General features: G+C 55.2%; 8 protein-coding genes across 8 annotated transcripts; 5 read left to right on the forward strand and 3 right to left on the reverse strand.

The window, feature by feature from the left end:
* Positions 1–217: 217 nt before the first annotated feature.
* YTM1_2 (ribosome biogenesis protein ytm1) lies at positions 218–2844 on the forward strand (the record flags this gene model as incomplete). Its single annotated transcript, XM_056221267.1, has 2 exons — positions 218–379; positions 442–2844. 2 exons carry the CDS (start codon positions 218–220, stop codon positions 2842–2844), a joined length of 2565 nt encoding a protein of 854 aa, XP_056065254.1.
* A 785-nt stretch (positions 2845–3629) lies between these two features.
* Positions 3630–4720, forward strand: SDH2 (succinate dehydrogenase complex, subunit B; the record flags this gene model as incomplete). Its single annotated transcript, XM_056221268.1, has 4 exons — positions 3630–3675; positions 3737–4138; positions 4191–4342; positions 4397–4720. 4 exons carry the CDS (start codon positions 3630–3632, stop codon positions 4718–4720), a joined length of 924 nt encoding a protein of 307 aa, XP_056065255.1.
* A 566-nt stretch (positions 4721–5286) lies between these two features.
* Positions 5287–7147, forward strand: N0V89_012548 (uncharacterized protein; the record flags this gene model as incomplete). Its single annotated transcript, XM_056221269.1, has 3 exons — positions 5287–5584; positions 5670–6436; positions 6500–7147. The coding sequence occupies 3 exons, from the start codon at positions 5287–5289 to the stop codon at positions 7145–7147; spliced, it is 1713 nt and encodes a 570-aa protein (XP_056065256.1).
* A 186-nt stretch (positions 7148–7333) lies between these two features.
* Positions 7334–9007, reverse strand: N0V89_012549 (uncharacterized protein; the record flags this gene model as incomplete). The annotated part of the gene is made up of 1 exon (XM_056221270.1): positions 7334–9007. One exon carries the CDS (start codon positions 9005–9007, stop codon positions 7334–7336), a length of 1674 nt encoding a protein of 557 aa, XP_056065257.1.
* A 1035-nt stretch (positions 9008–10042) lies between these two features.
* Positions 10043–11965, forward strand: N0V89_012550 (uncharacterized protein; the record flags this gene model as incomplete). The annotated part of the gene is made up of 4 exons (XM_056221271.1): positions 10043–10372; positions 10428–10760; positions 10849–10980; positions 11066–11965. 4 exons carry the CDS (start codon positions 10043–10045, stop codon positions 11963–11965), a joined length of 1695 nt encoding a protein of 564 aa, XP_056065258.1.
* An 830-nt stretch (positions 11966–12795) lies between these two features.
* N0V89_012551 (uncharacterized protein) lies at positions 12796–13995 on the reverse strand (the record flags this gene model as incomplete). Its single annotated transcript, XM_056221272.1, has 3 exons — positions 12796–12907; positions 12954–13690; positions 13738–13995. 3 exons carry the CDS (start codon positions 13993–13995, stop codon positions 12796–12798), a joined length of 1107 nt encoding a protein of 368 aa, XP_056065259.1.
* Positions 13996–14499: 504 nt separating this feature from the next.
* On the forward strand, positions 14500–15828 carry N0V89_012552 (uncharacterized protein; the record flags this gene model as incomplete). Its single annotated transcript, XM_056221273.1, has 3 exons — positions 14500–15168; positions 15222–15659; positions 15709–15828. The coding sequence occupies 3 exons, from the start codon at positions 14500–14502 to the stop codon at positions 15826–15828; spliced, it is 1227 nt and encodes a 408-aa protein (XP_056065260.1).
* A 988-nt stretch (positions 15829–16816) lies between these two features.
* N0V89_012553 (uncharacterized protein) lies at positions 16817–17500 on the reverse strand (the record flags this gene model as incomplete). Its single annotated transcript, XM_056221274.1, has 1 exon — positions 16817–17500. One exon carries the CDS (start codon positions 17498–17500, stop codon positions 16817–16819), a length of 684 nt encoding a protein of 227 aa, XP_056065261.1.
* Between the last annotated feature and the right edge of the window lie 1618 nt (positions 17501–19118).

Genomic DNA, 19118 nt, shown 5'->3' on the forward strand with positions numbered 1-19118 from the left:
TGGACTTCAGAGGAAAGTCGTAATCGAATGCTCCCAGCGAACAGCTCTTGACGATGGTGGGGTGGTGGGGTTGGCATCTTTCGGTAGGGCTTTCGCACGGCCCACTTTGACTTGCAGGTGCTTGGATACGCGCCACGAATCAACATTGCGTAGTTCCGCATCTACAAAACACGTCAACCCCTCCAGCGAACGACATGATCATATGCCGATAGCTCCAATGTCCTCATCAGTCTCTGACCAGGAGCTCGGGGACGCGCTCCTCCATTCCGTCCAGCATGGCTCTTTCCCACAATCTGAGCATGTATCCTCTGCGCCTGTGGGGTCTGCAGCTCTTCCGAAGCTTCGACAGACTTTGGAAAAGGCCAGGGATGACACTAAGGTATGCCTATTTGCTGAGTTCCTAGCATATGCTCCGTGGACATATGCCAACAGCAACTTTAGGAACAAATCCGTCAGGTCTCCCGCGAAGCCGCATCCGACGTCGACGGCTGGATGACCCAAGCCCGCAAGCTCCAAGCCGACATCAAACGCTCCCAAGAGACCGCCAAGGAGATCGTACAGCAGGCAGAGTCTGGTAAAGAGAAGACCGCCAAAGTTCAAGACGCCGCCTCGAAAGTCAGCTTCCTACATTCCGAGATCGCATACAACGAGAGCCTTGTGCGGGTTGTGGAGCAGCTCAAAGACATCTCGACCCTGCTAGAATCAGCTCAGGATGCCGCGGTCCGCAATCACATTCTTCATGCTCTCGAGAGACTGGAGGACGCGGACAGCGCATTCAAGAGGCTTGGACCGTTCGAGAACACTCGAGTGGTAGGCCTTCTGAAGACAAAATCAGACCACCTGAGGGCGGATATAGTGGAGAATGTTACGGAGATATGGAATAGTTTGCTTTATGTCAACACTGCAGAGCAAAGATTCACCTTGAAAGAGAAGGCAGAGCGCGAGGATGGAATTAGTATCGGGACAGTTGTCGAGGCATTGACAAGACTAGGGCTGCTCGACAAGTTCATATCGCGCCTCAGTCGAGACTTTGACAGCATCATCGTGCAGCCACGGCTGACCATTGGCCCCGACCAAGTCGTATCTGCATTGACCATCTATGGCGACGACATACAAGTTGCAGGACAAGTGAGCGACATGAGCGTCCAAGCCGCACTGGAGGATATTCAAGCCATAGCCGATTACCTCAGTACACGCATGCCTCCCGACGTCGCCGTCCCGCTGTCCGAGAAGCTAGTACCAGTCATCGCCAATCGACTAATCTCAAGTTGGCTGCTGCCTGCTATACCGCTGTCTACAAAGGGCATTCCTGACTTCCAAGAGACGCTCTCGCTCGTACTCGGCCTTGTTGAGTCATTCGATGAGCTCGGCTGGAGCGGGCAACAACGCTTGACTGACTGGGTCGATAAGTCCGCCGAGAAGTGGCTTGCGCGACAGAAAGAAGCTGCGATAGCTCAGGTGCAACGAACCTTCCCGAAACGAGTCCAAGAGAAGAAGACGGTGGAACGGGTAGAGACCCAAGTCTTGTCGAGGGGAGACGCTATGCTTGGCAAGCACGAAGAGCAGGATGAAGATTGGGGAGCTGATTGGGGTGACGACGGAGCGGCGGAAGAAGAGCCCGTAGAGGACAGGGAAACACAGCAGAATGAGGCTATGGAAGAAGAGGACATGAGCGCCTGGGGCATGGACGAGGACGAGCCACAAGAACCGCAGAAGGAAACCAAAGGCCCGAAGCCCGAAGCGCAGGGCGAGGAAGATGCCGAAGATTGGGGCGCCGATTGGGGCGATGAGGAAGAGCCAAAGCAACACCCGCCTTCCGCAGAGCCTCAGGCCAATGGACAGGCTGCTAAAGCAGAGAAGCCTTCCAAGAACCGGGAGATGACGTTGAGGGAGACCTACACCGTAACGGCAATTCCAGACTCTATCATCGACATGATACTCCAAGCCGTGTCAGATGTCGGTACTCTCAATACCCCCGATCTTGTCGGCTCCGCCATTGCGCCCGCCAGCAGCGGTCTCTTCGCCATACCAAGTCTGCTGCTAGCCATGTACCGAGCTACGGCGGCCACCCACTACTCTCGTGACATCGCAGCCAACATGCTGATCTACAACGACTGCACGCGCCTGTCTGACCGCCTCCGCGCTTTCCTCACAGAGCAAGCAGAGAACGACGCTTCATCGGGCTTGCCACAACACCTGAAGCCCTCCGTCAGACTCAAACCGCGGCTCGACCAGGACATCAAAGCCATCGAGGCGTTCGGCAAGCGCGCATACGGCCGCGAGATGGAGTCTCAGCGGACGATCATCCGCGACCACCTCGACGCCGCACAGGGCTTCTCCGGCTGCACCAAGATGCCGTTCGCCGCCGAATGCGACAATGCCATCGCCATGACCATCGACCGCATCGCCGACGTGAAGAACGCGTGGAAGCCCGTTCTTTCGCACTCCGCGCTGCTCCAATCCCTCGGCTCGCTCGTGTCCACAGCGCTGGCTAAATTCATCACTGACATCGAAGACATGACCGACATCGCGGAGGACGAGTCGAAGAAGCTCCGCGGGTACTGCATCAGTCTCTCTTCTCTGTCTGCGCTTTTCATCACGGGAGACGACGACGGCGAGCAGAGGGACATGACGAGCGTGTACACGCCGAACTGGTTCAAATTCCAGTATCTAAGCGAGATCTTGGATTCGAGCTTGGCGGACATCAAGTATATGTGGACGGATGGGGAGCTGAAGTTGGAGATGGACGTCGAGGAGGTGCTGGATTTGATACGGGCGTTGTTTGCGGAGAGCGAGTATAGGAGGAAGGCTGTTGCGGATATTAGGAGGGCGGCGGGGCGTTGAAGACACGAAGGCTGGATGTGTGGGCAATGGAGTGTGCTCCCGGCAGATCTTGAGGCATGTTGATGATGAATGAATACTACGATTGGACGGGTTATTTGCTTCCACGCTTGTTCTGTGTGCAGGGCTCAGAAGATGAATGCGCGGTAGAGTGTATACTCCCACTGCAGATTTTGATGCATCTCGATAAGCAATGAAAACTACAATTGAACATATTTCTTTCCACATTTATTATGTGTGCAAATGGTCTCTTTGGCGTGCTGAATGAGCAGTTACGTGTACTCCCACTGCAGATCTTGGTGCATCTCGAGAAAAGTAATGAAGGCTACAATGGAACGGCATATTTGCTTTCACACTTGTCCTGTGTGCAGGGCATAGAAGATGAATACGTGAGCAGTAGAGTAGTCCCGCTGCAGATCTCCACGCATGCCAGCTTGTCTGCTTCATATGTAGGCAATCAGCACGATGACCAATGAATGCTACGATGGACCCCTGATCATGTCCTCAATTGACATTGTTTCCACACTTCTTTTGTGTGCAGATGGATTCTTTAGCATGCACTACATACCGCTCTCGATGGTCAGGAAAGGATCTATGATGACAATGCGGGCGATGTCGTGTGCGGGTGGCACATGTGCCGAGAGTTCCCGGATCGAAGGCACGGCCCTCATGACAACGGAAGACGTCTGATTGGTCGCTCTTTCTTTGCCCGAGGTCTTGCACATCGTGAACGTAACCACCTCCAAGACAGTTCGCCATCCCCACCCACGAATCCGCACACGCCCAAAATGGCCTCAACTCGCGCTCTCTGCCGTCTGGCTACGTCGCGGACAGGTATGCATCTTCTATACATGCCTGGGGGGCGCAATTGGAGCTCTGCTAACACCGCCCGCAGCTGCCGTCCGCCCAGCCGTCTTCGCACGCGCATTTGCCTCTGTCACTGACACCAAGGCCCGCGATCCCATCTCAAAGGTCGGCGAGGCGATTGTCCCAGATGCCGCGCGAGCACCCATCCCAGAGAGCAAGACGTCGACCGTCAAGGAGGCTGCGCCGAGCAAGGATGCGAAGATGAAGAAGTTCCACATCTACCGCTGGAACCCCGACGAGCCCACATCGAAGCCCAAGATGCAGTCGTATGAGCTCGACCTGAACAAGACCGGACCCATGATGCTGGATGCCCTCATCCGCATCAAGAACGAGATCGACCCGACCTTGACCTTCCGACGAAGTTGCCGTGAGGGCATTTGCGGTAGCTGTGCGATGAACATTGACGGTGTCAACACGCTGGCCTGTCTGTGTATGTATATGCACCATTCGGCATATGTGTCAGGAACTGACTGTCCTACCAGGCCGCATTCCCACTGAGCCCGCCAAGGAATCGCGCATCTACCCGCTCCCGCACATGTACGTCGTCAAGGACTTGGTGCCTGACATGACGCTCTTCTACAAGCAATACCGCTCTGTGAAGCCCTACCTTCAGCGCACTACCCCGTCACCAGACGTACGTTTCTTCAGTTATCTTCCCACATTTCGGTTTCGACTAACTTCTGAGCAGGGCCGTGAATACCGCCAAACCAAGGAAGACCGCAAGAAGCTGGACGGTCTCTACGAATGCATTCTCTGCGCCTGCTGCTCGACCTCGTGCCCGTCATACTGGTGGAACCAGGAAGAGTACCTCGGACCCGCCGTGCTGCTGCAGAGCTACCGCTGGATCGCCGACTCCCGAGACGAAAAGAAGGCCGAGCGCCAGGATGCGCTTAACAACAGCATGAGCTTGTACCGATGCCACACCATTCTCAACTGCTCACGGACGTGCCCCAAGGGGTTGAACCCGGCATTGGCAATTGCGGAGATCAAGAAGAGCATGGCTTTCACGTAAGAGGAGAGAGCTAGTTGGGAGCATGGTTTGAGTGGGTGGAGGACGAACTGCATCGTGTGCTTGGCTTGCGCTTTCGTTTCTGTTTCTTCGTGTATGTACATGCGCAGGTTTGGAGTAGGAGCTTGTATTTGTGAGAATGTATGCGAACCAATAGATTGACACATACTATCAATCGAACATTCCAAAGAACATCAAACAATACCTGGCCTTGGAGCTAGATGAATGCAGCAATGCACATGCACATGCGACGCCATCTGCTCGCGCTTCTTTCCATTGCGAGCCTGCGTGCGGGGTGGAAAGACAGGCTCGCTTGTGACATCCAATCCTCCACCAAAATCGATCCGGGGTATTTGCCCAAGTAAGGCACACGGTACGGCGTCAATCTCCACAAGATGCCTGCCATTATGCGAGGCTCTCCACCGTCTGGCTTTTACGCGGGGGCAGCCAATGGTTAGGCTTCGCGCTACACCATTCCTGACCAGCATCATGCCTCCTCTTTCCGCGCCTCACCCACAGTGCCATGGACACTTCTTACGCGCCCAAGACCTCCCTCAAGAGTTTGCACGATGGAGTCTGCGCAGTCGAAAAGAGTGTCCAAAGCATGTGACGCGTGCAAGCTGCGCAAAGTGAAGTGCAATGGACACGAGCGATGTCAGCAGTGCAGCCACCTCGGCTTGAGATGCGTCTATTCCATCTCCAACAAGACACGCTCACAGGGCAAGCGCGGACGCATAATCACTGAATACAAGAACAAGACCTCGAGTACCGCTGTCACGTCTCCACCTATCCTGCCGGCCATCACAGGACAGGTTGCTCTGCCGCAGCGGGGCCCTACTTTGGCCTTCTCGGAAGAGCTTGACGGATGTAAGTATATCACATGGCTGCAGGCGACTTCTGAAGAGTCCAATGTGTAAGCGTGTATGGGCCTGTGATACTAATTTACGCGCAGTGAATTCACCTATCGAGCCAGGCTTTCAATATGACCAATCTTTCTTCTTGGACCTCATCCCTGACTACATGGCAGGCGTATATCCAGTACAGCCTGTCATCCCAGAAGCAGAGCTCCGCGAGTACATCGCTTCCATGGATGTGGACCAAGAACTTCGCACCTTCGTATGTACTTTTGGGGCATGCACATTGAATCTCACGCGAGCGGGCGACAATCGAACCGACGAGGTTCTCCACAACATCGAAACGCTCACGAACTATGCCATTTCGACATTGAAGCCTGTTTACAAAACCTTTCGCTCCTCTGTGATCAGAGCAATGTCATCCATGTTCATACACAACTGCCTTATGAGCATGTCAGCCAGCGACGCTGCCTTCCATTACATTCGCGACGCCATTACCGCCGTCCAGCTGATGAGAGTCGACAACGCAGATACCATGGCTCAGTTACCCCCTCCGGAAAGATCTCGAAGGCAGCGTTTGTACTGGCAAGCTTACATCCACGAGCGATTTCTCGCGATTCTCGATTACCGCAATGCTATCCTACCACCTTTGAATGCTCTGCCGGAAGCTGACCCCAATATACCCGTCCAAGTTCATGATGGCTTCATTCAGATCATCAAGCTTTTCCGCCTTCTCGATCCCGAGTTCATCCAGAATTGGCTGGGTAGCCAGGGAAATGTCACCTCCACTTGGATTGAAGAGAAAACCCGGGAACTTGACGGCGATGAAGAGAGCAACGCGCGGGAACTCGCTAATCTGTCAACTGTAAGTACACCGCAATGGCGGTTCGATCGAAGCAGCACATGATTGACTGATTTGACCACGTAGATGCAACGGGCCGACCTCGCCATCACCCGAGAATGGCTTCGAACGCTCATCTGGCGCCTGGCAATGGGGAAGTCTCTATTATCATCAAAATCATCCAAAGAGTGCCTCTCTCTCCTGTTCCCTGTTCGGCTGTCGCAAAACCTCCGGCAACAAGTTACCAGCATGTCCCGACACGACATCGAGGTGCACGGCAGCAGCATCGTACAGAAGCTCTTCGAAATCACAGACACCATCTCCGACGTCCTCATTCATGTACCTGCCACCACGCTGGAAGAGACGTCCCTTCGCATCGACGACTTCCTGTTCATTCTCGACTTCGTCCTTCAGTTCCCGACGCTCGACGCCACGCGGAGGGGGATCCTGCTGGAAAAGCTGGAGCGCCTGCAGGGCCTCTTCCCCGAAGTGGTCAGCAGTGCGAGCTCTCCCAACCTGCCGATCGAGCTGCAGTCTCCGACCAACGACCCCTGGTACCAAGTCGCGCAGTCGAAGATCGGTCCGGACACGGATATGGACCCTGCTGGACTGCAGGGGCTCGCACCTCTGCCGTACATGGGCCCATCGCAGCCGAATCCAAGTGCGAACCATCATGCCGCCACTTGGAACCATATTTCTAGACGACTGTCGATGGCGCACTTTCCGGTGAGCTGAGGCGATGCATGCGCGCATCAAGAAGATATCACAAGCTTGTCACTGCATAGCTCTTTCCTTGAGTCGTTGAATCACGTACACGCATGTTGACATGGTTGAAGGAGGAAAAGATCAATTTTTATGTACTCAAAAGTGTATTTCAGAACATGAGGGGAGTCGAACGCATCGATCTGACACTCTTGCGCTTCAATTGCTCACGTTTGAATTGACCTGCTCGACGTGGGCTACCTTGTCGCCCTCGAGCTTCTTCTCCGACACGGATTCGTCCTCCTCGAATTCTTGCACGACCGTCTCCTTGAACTTGCGGGCGGACACGCGTTGCTCGAAGAGGATGTCGAGCTCACCGTAGGTACGGCCCTTGGGTTCAGGAAGGCGGAAGTAGGTCCATACTAGGCACAGGAAGCAGGTACCCGCCCAGAAGAAGGCTGATTTGGCGCCCCAATGCCAAGCGCTGGGGTTCAGCATACGGGGCGTCATGATGTTGCCGATGATGGAGCCGATGTTGTACCAGTTCCTGGCTAGGACAACGGTCTTCTGGCGGAGGCGCGACGATGGGATCTCAGCTACGAGGCAGTAGCAGACGGGGCCGACACTGGCGTCGTAGACGAATGTGAAGATGATCAACATGGCTCCAATCGACCATTGAACGCTGGAGTTGCCCTCGGGAGCAATACCGAGGAAGCCGATGATGAGCAGAATGGCGAGCATGACGACGAGACCCCACACGTACAAGGTCCGGCGTCCCACTCGGGGCATCAGCCACCAGGAGACAAATACACCGACAGCACCGATGGCATAGATACCCAGGCTCATGCTGAAGGCGTTGGAGGTGTCCAGGCCAGCGTTCTGGAAAAAGTACGTGGAGAACCCCATGAACGAGGAACCACACCACGCCTGCGTAAACCACGTCATGGCTGCGATTTCCGTTCGGCGCAGATCGGTACCCTTGAAGCAGTCCCAGTACGACGTCCCCTCACTGATGGCTTTCTCCAATTCGTTCGTGTGCTTGTACATGGCGATGGTCTCGTCGGCGTTGAAGTCGGGGTTCTTCTCGGGCGAGGCGAGACGCAGAACCATCTTCTTCGCATCCTCGTATCGTTCTTTCCTGACGAGCCACCACGGGGATTCTGGCGCGAAGGCAATGCCGATGATCAGCGGGATGGGATAGATCCACTGGATGGCATACGGAATGCGGTACGCCCACTGGTCCGGGCGCTCAGACACACCCTTGAGCACCCCCGACGCGATGAACTGTCCAAACACCCAGCAGAGATTCACATAGGTAGTGAGAATCGGCCGCAGCGGCACAGGCGTGACTTCAGCAGCGTACGTAGTCGTAAGCGTCTGGAACACGCCCCACGGCACGCCCACTAGAATCAATCCCACAAGCAACATCTGAATGTTCTGCGCAAAGAACAAGATGAAAATCAGGCCCGTCACCGCCGCCAAGGCACCTATCATAGTCTTCTTGAACCCATATTTCTCCGCGATGATACCATTCACCATCAGGCCTAGAATCTCACCGACGTAGGCGCCGTTGGTGAGCCCGGCTTGCCACGCGGCAGTCACCTCGTAGGAGCCGTCTGCGAGCTGGACGCCGAATTTCTGCTTGAAGGCGGGGACGGCCTGGAGGTTGGCGATGATGTTGATGTCGTAGCCTTCCATGATGATGGCGCCGCTGAGGAGGACGGACCAGGCGATGGCCTTGGGGTAGAGTCGGATGCCTTCCATCAAGGTCATCTTTTGCTCTGCTTTTGTCGCCTTCGTCGCGTCATGATTGAGCTGCGCGATGTCGGCGTTGTTGAGGGACATGCGGCGCTGTTGCTCGGCGTCGAGGGCGATGCTGTTGTGGCGCGACATTCTGCGAGGTTGGAGTGGAGTCCGGATACAATGCGCGGAGTGAAAAAGACAGGAGGTCTTCCTACGAGGGAAACCTCTGGCGATGGCGCTGTAGAGCTGGTCGCTGCGTGAAGTGAAGACCTTGCTCGATGCTGAACCTCACCCCCGGGCTCCCATCGTGTACTTATACAAAACGACTCGATCAATATGTCGCGCAGCACGAGCACGCACCTGCGCAGCCAAGCGAAGGCGTGAGGTCTAGGCTAGCGCCGGGAACGAGGTTCTTCCCCAGCTCTCCCCAGGTTCATTCTCCAGATTAGGATTGGGAAAGGCGTGAACGGGGGGACACACGCGAGGCGTAGCGGACGTTCATCGATTCTGGACCAGTCTCCTTGTGATCCCGGTGCAGCAGTGCAGCGCATTGGTGCATCTTCGGTCCGAGGGGGCCTGCGGCGCGGGAATGGCTGGTCACATGTTGTGCAGACGGCCAAAACGTCGAAAGAACCTGGTTGCAAGCGCGTGCATCACGCGATCCGCGAATCATGTCATACTCCGAGAATCTTCACGAGCTTCGGTGTGCGCTCGTCCATTCGTTGCATGTCGGCCCGAGAGCCTGAGAGCTGCACCAAGTGGGGAGCGCACAGCAAGTCGGAACTTTGGAGATGCACTGTGTGTGGGGAACACACGTTGACCCCCAGGGCACACCATCTCGGGGGGATTTGCGGTTGAGAGAAATGCCCTTTGAGGATGCGAGCCCGACAATGGACCACTGACATGGCCTGGAGATGCGTCGCGAGCTCGTGGTATCTATCGACAATCAAGAGAAAGATTGGGGAATAGGTGGAGCAGAGCACCCTTAGCCAGGTCGGCGGGTTGTGCCTGAGGTATAAGGGTCCAACGCGCCTTCTGCAAGCCACCAGAGAGATACTAGAAATACTTTGTACGTCAAAGTATTGACTTCTCGTGCCGACTTGGTGTTTGCCTTGTACCGATTTCGGCGTCCTTTGCGTCTGTGTCCACATTTTGCCTCTTTGTATTCCCGTTACACACACCATCATGACTGTCACAGAGCGCAAGTGGTGGAAAGATGGCGTCGTCTACCAGATCTACCCCGCCTCGTTCAAGGACTCCAACGGCGATGGCATTGGCGACTTGAACGGTATCCTCTCTGAGCTGGACTACATCCGCTCCATTGGCGTGGACACCATCTGGATATGTCCCATGTACGACTCTCCGCAGGTGGACATGGGCTATGACATCCGCGACTACGAGAAAGTGTACCCTCCCTACGGCACAAACGAAGACATGGAGAGGCTCATCGCCGAGACGCACGCTCGCGGCATGCGCATCGTCCTCGACCTGGTTGTAAACCACACTTCTGATCAGGTATGTATATCCCGTCCCGGTCCAGCTATACTATACATCTCGCAAAAATGCTAAGATAAGTACAAGCACGCCTGGTTCCAGGAATCCCCGCTCCTCAAAAGACAACCCCAAGCGCGACTGGTACATCTGGCGGCCTGCCCGCTACGTGGACGGCAAACGCTGCCCGCCCAACAACTGGCTGGGTAACTTCGGCGGCTCCGTCTGGATGTGGGACGATCACACGCAGGAGTACTACCTGCACCTCTTCTGCCCCGAGCAGCCGGATCTCAACTGGGAGAACCCCGTCACGCGGCAGGCGATCTACAAGTCTGCGATGGAGTTCTGGCTCGAGCGCGGCGTCGACGGGTTCAGAGTTGATACCGTGAATATGTACAGCAAGGGCGAGATGGTAGATGCGCCGATTACGGATCCAAGAAGCGAGTGGCAGTTTGCAGGACTCCAGTACTGCAATGGGCCGCGCATGGGGGAGTTCCTAGGGGGAGATGAACGAGGTGCTGCAGCGGTACGACGCCATGACTGTGGGAGAGTGTCCTAACACGCCGGACATGGCGCGCGTGGTCAAATACGTGTCTGCCAAAGAACGCCAGCTTAACATGGTGTTCCAGTTTGTACGTCAAGTCCACTCCTCTTCCTCCTTTGCATTTCCATCGCCGTGCCAACCCTACACCGAAAAAGCAGTCAGCTGATGAACAGCAGGACGTAGTCGACATCGGCCAAGGCCCCTACAAATTCCAAACCACACCTAAGAACTACACCCTCCCGCAATTCAAGCGCGCCATCGCAACAACACAGTCCCTCCTCCGCCTCTCCCCAGACGCCTGGACAACCGTCTTCCTCGAAAACCACGATCAGGCCCGCTCCATCACGCGCTTTACTTCTGACGCGCCAGAGCACCGCGTCGCAGGCGGGAAGCTGCTCTCCCTGATGATGTGCGCGCTGTCCGGCACGCTGTTCATCTACCAGGGGCAGGAACTCGGCATGACGAACTTCCCGCTGAGCTGGGACATGTCTGAATACAAGGACGTCGACTCGAGTAATTACTATAAGATGGTTGCGCAGCGCAGCGGCAACGATCCGCAGAAACTTGCTGAGGCGAAGGCTAGTCTGCAGCATCTTGCGCGGGACCACGCGCGCGTGCCGATGTCGTGGAGTACCGCTCCGTCCAACGGGTTTTCCCCCGCGGATAGTAAGGCTGAGCCGTGGATGCGGCCGCTCGAGGACGCACAAGTGTGTAATGCGGAGCAGCAGCGGGGGGATAAGGCGTCTGTGTTGGCGTTTTGGAAGAGGATGCTTGCGCTGAGGAGACAGTTCAACGACCTTCTTGTTCATGGGGAGTTTGACGATCTGGATGAGTCTAATCCTGACTTGTTTATCTTCAGCAAGACGTGGCAGGGGAGGAAGGCGCTTGCGGTGTGTAATTTCACGGATAAGGTGCAGAGTCTCGACTTGCCTGAGGGGGTAAGGAATGGGAAGAGGGAATTGTTGGTCTCGAGTGCGGACCGGGGGACGAGGGGAGATGGGGGCTTGGGAGGGGCGCGTGTATCTGCTCTCGTAAAGGTCGTAGGTGGACTGTCCGGGTTGAGGGATGGTTAGTGGGGAGAGCGTTTCTTTTCTTTTGATGTGGATGACGGGCTGGGTGCACGAGATTGTGCATGTGAAGAGAGATGCTGTGGACACAGCGCATGATACCACGCACGAAATTAAACTCGAGTTCTCGTAAGGCCTGTAGGAATCATCGTCTCTCTCATGCATGTGTACGCCTATATACATTTCAGCAGCCATGCACCTTACACTTTCAAGCATATGTCCAATTATCCACGCCTTATCCTCCAATCTTAGCGTCTTCCTTTTGAATCTAGGCAGATTATGGAAACAGCGTTACTGGGATCCCATCGACGGAATGGGCCCGTGAGGCTTCACAAGTGTTCATGTTCGTTTCACGTATAGATTGCCACAGGTGTTTAGGCGGTGTAGGCCTACTTACTATTCTCTTTACTATTCTATTCCATATAGCAGTAGTGAGATACAGCAGGCTACCAGCTAAGTATTATATTAGGGCGATCCTCGCAAGGCTGGGCTGTACGCTTTTGGAAGTGAACGGAGGCTTAACGTTGGCGAGGGAGCGTCTAGGCTACCGTCATCAGGGTGGATGGTAGGGCTAAGATGTGAAGAAGATAGACTGACCCACGAGGCGAGAAGGACAGGATTGGTATGCGGTTGGAGGATGGGATGTTTGATATGCGGATGGGTCTGGGTCGAGCGCAGATACTGGACTGTGTACCAAAATGTAGTCCAGTCGCGAGAAGACATACGCATTGAAAACCTCACATGGACGTAGATCGTATATAGTACCAATACCAGCGCTACATGCATTGCCCAAGAAAAACTGCTACCTCGCTATGCCTTTATGTACGCTTCATAACTCATAGTTCATCAATCTCCTGCACATCCTCATCAGGCTGCTTGGGATACTTCCTATACCAGTCCTTCGGATCGCCTCCCGGGACGCACAGCCCCAGCCGCCAGAAATAATCCCTGTGCGCGAAAAACAATTGCCAGAATTTGAAGCGCGCGGGAATACCCCAGCTCGGGCCGTCTGCGTCCGTCCCAGCGATACACTTGCTGTCTTCGTCGCCCTCGCAATGGCGGATATCCTCCACCTCCAGCGGTAAATCCGGCTTGGGAAATGAAGAGCTCCTCGCTGTGCATCGTGTACCCCCATTCCGCGAGCGGAAGGAGAGGCACGGGGTCGTCGTAGTGTGTAACGCGGTGGTACAGGTTTGTCTCGCGGTTAGAGGAGATGTTAAAGCGGGCGTTGATGTAGGCCATGAGTTCTGCGTTTCCGACGCGCGGCTCGCCGAAGGTGGTGATGCGCGGGGACCAGCCACGCGCTTTGAGATCGAGGGCTGCAAGTGCGGCGACGGCGCCGCCGAGGGAGTGGCCTACTAGGACGATCTCGTAATCTGGATGGGCCTCGATGGCTTCGGTCAAAGCGGGGAGAATCGCTTTGCGGGTGTTCAGCCAGGAAGAGTAGAAGCCGGTGTGGACGGTGCAGTTTGTGCACTTGGGAGGGTCGGCGGGTGGTGGTTCGTCGGCGGCGGTAGGAGGCGGGCTCGGGGCGAGGAAGTCGGAGGTGGCGCCGTCATCGTCGTCGCCGGGGTAGGGGACGTATTCCTGTGGGATGGTGGACAGGTCGACGATGGTGTTGGCGATGGAGTAGGTGCCGCGGAAGGCGAGGATGATGCGTGGGCGCGAGGGAGGATGCGAGAGGGCGATGTAGCCGCAGGAGTCGCTGAAGAGGGGGCCGGTGTTCCACGCCTGAGAAGTGTTAGCCTCTATGTTATTGTACTGTGGAGAGTACATACAGTGACCAGCTCGAAGTCCTTGAAGTCCTCGTCGCCGCAGTGGCTCGCGCAGCTGAAGGGCTTCTGTATGCCCAGTCCAGCAGTGCCTACGCAGTAGGAGATGTCGACTATGCGGGCGAGCTCCTCGAGCTCGAAGAAGAGCTCGCGGGTGATGGTGTCATTGGCGCGGGTGGCGAGGGGGGTCTGCGCAAGACCAAGAGCGCTATGAAGGAAGGCGAGGCATATCACGCAAAGTATGAGGCCGAATGCGCTGGCCATTGAGTAGACCGTCTCACATGTTCCTTGGGTAGAAGTGGAGGTAGGGGTAAGCAGGAGGATCGTACGAGGCAGGACGGGCAGCCTATGTAAGATGGTGAGGTCACACGTTGGGGCCACGCTACGAGGGTGTGACAGTGGCATTCATCCGTCCGGGGAAGAAGCAGGCTAAGCCCCAAGCAGGCCTCGCAACGGCGCGTTCCCAATGCTTGCAGCGGTTCCGCCCAGCGTCGGCGCCAAGGGGCTCCTATGACGTCTCCCAAGCCGTGAATGGCAGGATGCTGCGCGGAGCCAAGTGTCTCTCGTCCATCATGTCATAAAGACACGCCATGCAACCTGCTTACAACTCCAATCACAGCGCCGTCTAGCACACCTCCTGCATCCTAGACCTCCGCTGATAAGAATCGACGGCTTCCGCTGCTTCCCGGAGTCGTGACTTTAAGGTTCCCGACGAGCTCGCAGACACATCACATTCATTGCTCCGAGAGGAGACGCGACGACATTCACATGGCGAGTACACAGCACACGGCATCGACGGAGCCGCTGAGGCAGGACGCCACGATGCAGCCAGAGGTTGCCGTCGAGCCGCCGACGCCGCAAGACACGCCGCAGACCGAAAAATCACTCGACCCGTTGCGACAGCCCGCTACGGAGGGCATCGAAATGGCCGACCACCGACTCACACAACCTGCCACCCACCCATCGCTACAGATCCCCGGCATTGCCGTCGCAGACACTGATGGCACCTCGGACGACCGTGGTCGCTCCACCACTGCAGGTGCTGCTACGCCCAATGGCAACCTCAGCGCCCATCCTTCACGGGCACCCTCACCGAACCCTTCGGCTCACCCTTCGGCTCTGTTCCCACACACGCAAGTCGTGTTCGAAGACCCAGACTTCGCGACCCCGCCGCCGCTCAATTACAGCTTGCGTCCGCGCAAGAAGAGCATCTTCTGGTTCTGGTTCTTAATCTTCCTCGACTGCGTGTGCATGCCCATTGGCCTGTACTTTGGCATGTGGTATGGCCTGACGCGAGACCAATTGAGCGCAAATGCCGTCTTCAGTATCAGCACGGCGTTGTTGGGCACAGTCAGTATCGTGGAGTATTTTATCCGGTTCAGGAGACTTTGGAGGAAGAACTCGAATTGCAGGGTTATAGGAGCTAAGAGATTCTACGTAAGTTATTCTGGAGCTTGAGATGCATCGATTAGGTACTGACGATTTGTTAGTTGGACTGGTTCCACTGGAATCTTTCCGTCGGTTGGTTCTTCGTCATGATCGAGCTCATCGCCGGCACCTGTCCGCACGACCCACCCATCCGCCTCCTCGCCATCCCTGCCTCCACCATGCTCTTCGCCATCGGCGTCGAGCTCCTCCTCGTCGATGTCCTGCGTTTCGCGGGTGTTCGCGCGCCCTGCCGTATCTCCTCTCTTCCTATGGGCGCCCCGCTCCGCCCGGGCATCTACGCCTACATCGAAGACATCTGCGCAGTCGACGGAAGCGGCGGCACCGAGTTCAGGCAGAGGTTGAACTTGAGATACCAGGCGAGCAAGGCGTTCAGAGAGATGCTGCATCGCTTGACGCTGTTTTGGGCTATCGGAGCGATTGTTTGCTCAGCGGTCACGGTGGCCATCGTCTTCACCATCCAGCGCGATGCCGCCTACATCGTAAGTTCTTTTCACATCTCGTTCTCAAACGCAGCACTAATTGTTTAAGGTCGGTTGGGTCCTCCCCTTTCTCTGGGCCGGTGTCTGGACCGCCATCACCATTCCCTGGGTACAGCGCAGCCTGGCCCACGAGTACGAGCAGTGGACAACCGCAAAGTGGAAAGCTTAGGAGCTAGACTAGACCCCTCCTTGTTGTTCATCGCTATTTTATTGCTGTGTATAATATGCCGAGCTTAGGCATGGCGGCGGCGTTATGGGATGCCTGGGTACAAAGGGTGCTATATACCATTTACAGAATGATACGCATAGGAGTTTACAATGGAAGGATCCATCGTTACACACAATCTAAATCTTGCATGGCATTCTTAACTCGCTCGTGATATATTTTTTGGTCGCTTTTGTGCATTTATCACGCAGTCGACGTAGGGCGCGCGCACTGATCCGACCGCCGACATGGATTCGCTCCTCTTTTTTTTTTCATCGATATCATACGATCCGGTTTAGGATGGTGATGTCAGGACAATCACAATCCCATGTGTGGACCCTTGTCCTTGTCCTGGCATGGCCTGCCGCGCGGACCCAAGGGCCCCAAGCCAAGTCAATGACGGAGCCCAAGGAAGCGATCGGCGCTCGGCTGTGCAAGACTACATGCACGACGCTGGGAATTGGCGGATGGATTATTTCCGTGTTGGAAACACATTTACTGTGTGCTATTTTGAAATGGTTGCACGGTGGGCTGAGGGCTTACTCTAGTTTTGCCTCCGATGGGAGATGTATTTGTGTTGCAAGGAAGTATATACAATAGGTATGCGATGAGACTAACGTGTACATAGTCGACTTGCAAAGAAATATGGATCTATCGAGGATCATGATGAGTAGAGGGAAGGGGGTCTACTCTTTGTGACATGAGAGCCGCGAGTGGAAGATAACGCAGGTGCAGAGCAAGCTGATTGTTTTGCACATTATGGATACTACGGGTATGGTATGGTGTTTCCTCTATTCGGAAGACAGTATCTGAGCGGGAAGGAACCCATGAGAGAAAGAGGCATTAAAGTGTTACTGGAAAAGGGTGTGGGTATCTATGATTGAAGAGGAGGGAAGCAAAGCAAGTATTACCTGGTGATGTGGGATGCAACGCCCCCATCCCACTCTCACCCTTACACACCAACCACCCAATCCCCCTTCCAGTCCGCCTTCTCCACCTTCATCCGCTCATACTTCTCCCGCAGCTCCGCAAGCACCGCCCTGTACTCCTGCCACTTCTTGACCGGGTCGTCCTCCACAACCAGCACCGGCTCCTTCTTGACCTCCCTATTGCCTGGGGAGTTGAAACCCCGCTGGATGACCGTCTTGTGCGCCTCTGGATCGGGAGGAGAGTCCTGGATGGGGGCGAACCGCGGAGGAATGAGCGGGGGTGCTGCCAGGGGTCCTGGGTGGACTTGACGAGCGTTGCGATGAGGGCATCCAGCCCGAGGAGCAGTGCCCTTGCCCAGGGTAGGGACTTTGACTTGACGAGGGCCTGAGTTACCCCCGGCTCCACCATCGGCTGTGTAGCCCTCCAGAGTAGTAGGGAGAGCTGCACTGAGGAGGGGGCGGAAGGGAGCAAGACGGCGAGGAAGGGCTGGTGGGGCCGGGAGTGACTTGATGGGTATCGCGGCGGAGGTGCTGTGAGGGGATGCCTCAGGGTGGGGATGCAGATGCGGCGCTCGAGCACGTATGGCGAGCGGGCGCACCGCGATGGGGCGGTCTGTGATGAAGAGGGTCGTGCCAGCGGGGAGGGACTCAGGACTGGAACCGACGGCGCAACCGGAGGAGGAAGTCGACTGATGTGGCTGCACCATGGTGGAGCTTTGGTGGTGGTGGTTGAGTGTGTGTCTTGAGGAGAGAGTGCGCGAGTGCTTTACGGATCGCGGGCGGTAGACGACGTAGAGTTCGTAGATTGTGTGCGGGAGCTGAAATTTGATGTTGTTGTGCAAAAGGCGACTGTGGAGTTGAAGTTTTGTGTACTGTTGTGGGCCGAAGTGCAGCGGTGAAGTGAAGACAGGCGCAAGAAGCAACCGCACAATCAATATCAAGTGGGTAGGTTTTGGAAGAGTGTATTGAATGGAGTTAGAGCGAGCTTCAAGAGTTCGTCGACAGATTGCGTGCTGCACCGAAAGAGTTGCAAAGAAGCTTTCCCAGAGCTCACCTAGCAACAGTGCACGGGACAGCCTTGAAGGCAGCACCCACCGCGTGCAAACGGGCGCGCCAGGTGATGTTGACAATTTGCGATCAGTGCGTATGGAAAGTACGTTTTTTGAGAGCGTCAAACAATGTCTATTGCTTATACTTGGTTTGAGCACACCGACTTTCCCTTGCAAGTCTGATCGTGAGTCGGACATAGGCATATGGAGTGGCTGTATCCTGGATGATTCGTATAGCTCCCTCCCGCAATTGAAAGCTTGTTGTCCTAGATACTAATTCCCTTCATACCTCTTTCCAAGGATCGCAACAGCTTTCTGTAAGTGGTTATACATCGTTTAACCCCCTCACACTTGGTGATATGGCCTGAGTAATGTGTGAGTCGCAGTTTTTATCTATTAGTAGCTTTATCCGGGCAGGGTTCCAAGTCGGACAATTTCGCCATACGACGGCCTGGGATACTTGTCTGAGTATCCACCCCAGTAGCATATGGAGTGTGGCCTTAGCAGTCCCAACCATCATGTACAGTCTTTTTTCATTCAGATTGCATAAAATTATAGGATATAAACAGCACTTTCGAGTGAGACTTCAAGATCCGATGAGGGAAGTGGAGTGAGTCGGATTGGAGGTGCGCATGTTGGAAGTGTAGATACTAGGAAAGTTGTCGTTGTAGCATCGTTGAAAGCAATGGTGAGGCAGACCGTTGAAGCAAAATGCAAAAGGATGTGGAAAAGTTCAGTGATGCGATCAGTATGGAAACTATCTAAGGGGAGGCTTGGGAGGGTTTTAGCTCAACATTTCTTTCTTTTCGTTAATTCAACCTGGTCACTCCGCAACCTGCCTCCACAACGGCTGTTGGCCCAAGGAGCAGGGTCGAACGGCATGCCCAGACTGTGGTGAGATTTGGATATATCCACTGCAACATCCAGGCTGTGAAATGAAAGCATGCCCGAGGTGTCAGCAGAAGTGCGGCCCAGGTGTCCGCGTAATGCGGCGAGAACAGGTCGAAGAGCACCTCCATGGATCAGAACACCAAGCCCAGATTTCGGCTGGGACTAATACTAAAGACTTAGCTTTGTGGGCAGAAGGTTCTACAAGGTTCAGTCTGCATAGACTTTGGCGCTAGTTCAAGAAGAGCTGAAGCTTTCACACACTTAGTCACATCTGCTAGATCAAGATTCGAGGCCTAGAGTTTGGTAATGTCTGTCTATTTTCTAGAGCGAATGTTGCGTCCTCTGCCTGGCATTCTACTACCATTAACCTTACTACAATCTCTTT

This window comes from Didymosphaeria variabile, assembly GCF_027946475.1.
Source record: "Didymosphaeria variabile strain IMI 356815 chromosome Unknown scaffold_10, whole genome shotgun sequence".
In the NCBI taxonomy this organism is placed as follows: domain Eukaryota; kingdom Fungi; phylum Ascomycota; class Dothideomycetes; order Pleosporales; family Didymosphaeriaceae; genus Didymosphaeria; species Didymosphaeria variabile.